General features: G+C 44.5%; 1 protein-coding gene across 1 annotated transcript in view; it reads right to left on the reverse strand.

The window, feature by feature from the left end:
- Positions 1-1514, reverse strand: part of LOC114032625 (kunitz-type protease inhibitor 1-like) — a 7659-nt gene extending 6145 nt beyond the window's left edge. The window contains exons 1-3 of the mRNA XM_027847989.1: positions 1391-1514; positions 611-761; positions 322-492 (exon numbers count right to left, since the gene is read on the reverse strand). Coding sequence (XP_027703790.1) covers positions 322-492; positions 611-761; positions 1391-1489 — 421 coding nt within the window. The 5' untranslated portion in view covers positions 1490-1514. The remainder of the gene's footprint in view (positions 1-321; positions 493-610; positions 762-1390) is intronic.
- Positions 1515-2088: the final 574 nt, after the last annotated feature.

Genomic DNA, 2088 nt, shown 5'->3' on the forward strand with positions numbered 1-2088 from the left:
TCTCTCTCTCTCTCTCTCTCTCTCTCTCTCTCTTTTTGTGAGGCAATTGGGGTTAAGTGACTTGCCCCAAGTCTCACAGCTATTAAGTGTTAAGTGTCTGAGGCTGGATTTGAACTCAGGTCCTCCTGACTCCAAGGCTGGAGCTCTATCCATTGTGCCACCTAGCTGCCCTTGATGCTTCTTTTTTTTCATATCACTATCACTTCTTTCCCCCCAGGCACCTTCTCTTCGCATCAGACTCTCCCTATTCCCTAGCCCACTCACTTTTTCAATTTCTTCCCACTCTTTCCTTTCCCATTTCAACCCTCCCAACCAGCTCACCTTGTACATACTTGCAGGCCATCTTGCACTCCTCTTCCCGAAGGTAGTTATTCTTGTTGCCAAGGCAACCACCATAGACGAAACTTTGGCAGAGCTGCTCAGTGGGGTCATAGTACCATCGGGGGAAAGAGCCTCGGCAACGGCCCACCTTCTTGGGTGCCAGGCAGTGTTCTGGGTAAAGCAGGGGCAAGCCTGAGTTAGTCATCTAAGGGGGTTATTTGGGTACTGAGGGCTCTGTGCCTGTCTCCTTTTGGTCCCTGCCCCTCCTTCCCCTGGGCTAATCCCTTACCTTCTGTCTGCTTAGGTGACAGGACAACGATACTGAAGTTGGCAGTATTCTGCTTCTTGTCAGTCTCCTTCACAGGCTCCTTCACAGTCAACTGAAAGACGTAAGTCCCCTCTTTTAGCTGTGAGAGCTCTAGCTGATCCGGATCCTTTTTCTATAAGAAAAAAAAGAGGGGGAAGGGGCTTCAGATCTATTCCCTATCCCCCGCTGTAATAGGTCCCTGCAGATCTGAAGATATCGTTTATCTTTGTCCCCGATAATCACAAAAGAAATTTTTTGATACCAGAGTAGGGGAATCATAGATGGAGAACAGGTGAGGGACAGGGCTGTCTGTGGGAATTTTAATCAATGAGGTTATAGAAATTATTTTAGGCAGTGGTGTGCTGGTAAATCTTTAGCAATTGGCTCTCCACACATATAAAAACATATACATACACATCTATGTACATACAACACACTTTTCGGTTCATTCTGCATTATTAGTATTTTTCTATCACTTAAGTCTGGACAACCAAAAATCCAGCCCTGTTTTGTAGTGTTTACAGATTTCCAAGGTATAAATGCTCATACTGAAAATTTAACAGTCAGTGCTTTTCAGCTGGTTCTAGCATAACCACACTCTTGGTTTTAGGGCACCCAAAAGCAATTGTTCCTGGGACTCAGGCACCTCCCAAATCAGACAATGACCCAAGGAGATAGGGATAAAAGCTGGGGGAGGGTATCTAATGGCTTGAGGGATGCTCCCAAAGTTCTGTCACCCTAGACCCCACTTCAGCTCCTCACCTCCACCTTCACATCGGTATCTCCCTGGACAAGGCGCCACTCAGTGTTTTCTGTGCCTCGGAGTACCAGGGGCTCCTGAGGTTGTACCTTCAATTCCATACCAGCCCAAGACTTTGGAAGGTGAGCTCCTGGGGGAAGATGGAGGAATGGTTGGGTAAACTCTTTCCATGAGGAATGAGTCTCCTTTATCACATGCATGATATCCAGATATGCAAATGAGCTTAGAAAATCCATCAAATCAACCAACAAGCATTTATTAATCTTCTATTATATGCCATGAACTATGCTGGGCACTGAGGATTTGAAAATAAAAAATTTAATAATCCCTACCCTCAAGGAGATTACATTCTATGAGGGGACAATGGGAAATAATAGGAATGGGTCTTCTCCCAAAGTCATTCAAGTGGCAAAGTAGAAACCGATTGTCGGTAGGGGAGGGAAACTTTCAGCTTTACTAAGTAGTGCCAAGGGTGAGAATAGGTAGGAAAAGGGGGATTCATTGTCACCCCTTCTATAGTTCCTGCCTTTTTTAACTGCCAGCGAATCTATCTACTGTCTCCTGATTTTTGTGGCAGCTCTCTCTACCTGAAATATCATTCATTTAACAAATATTTACTAAGACCAACTATGGGTCTATTACTGTGGAGAATGAAAAAAAAAAAAGAATAGGAATCATAGAATCTCAGAATTGAAAGAGA

Source organism: Vombatus ursinus, unplaced genomic scaffold, assembly GCF_900497805.2.
Source record: "Vombatus ursinus unplaced genomic scaffold, bare-nosed wombat genome assembly UNPS02005488.1, whole genome shotgun sequence".
In the NCBI taxonomy this organism is placed as follows: Eukaryota; Metazoa; Chordata; class Mammalia; order Diprotodontia; family Vombatidae; genus Vombatus; species Vombatus ursinus.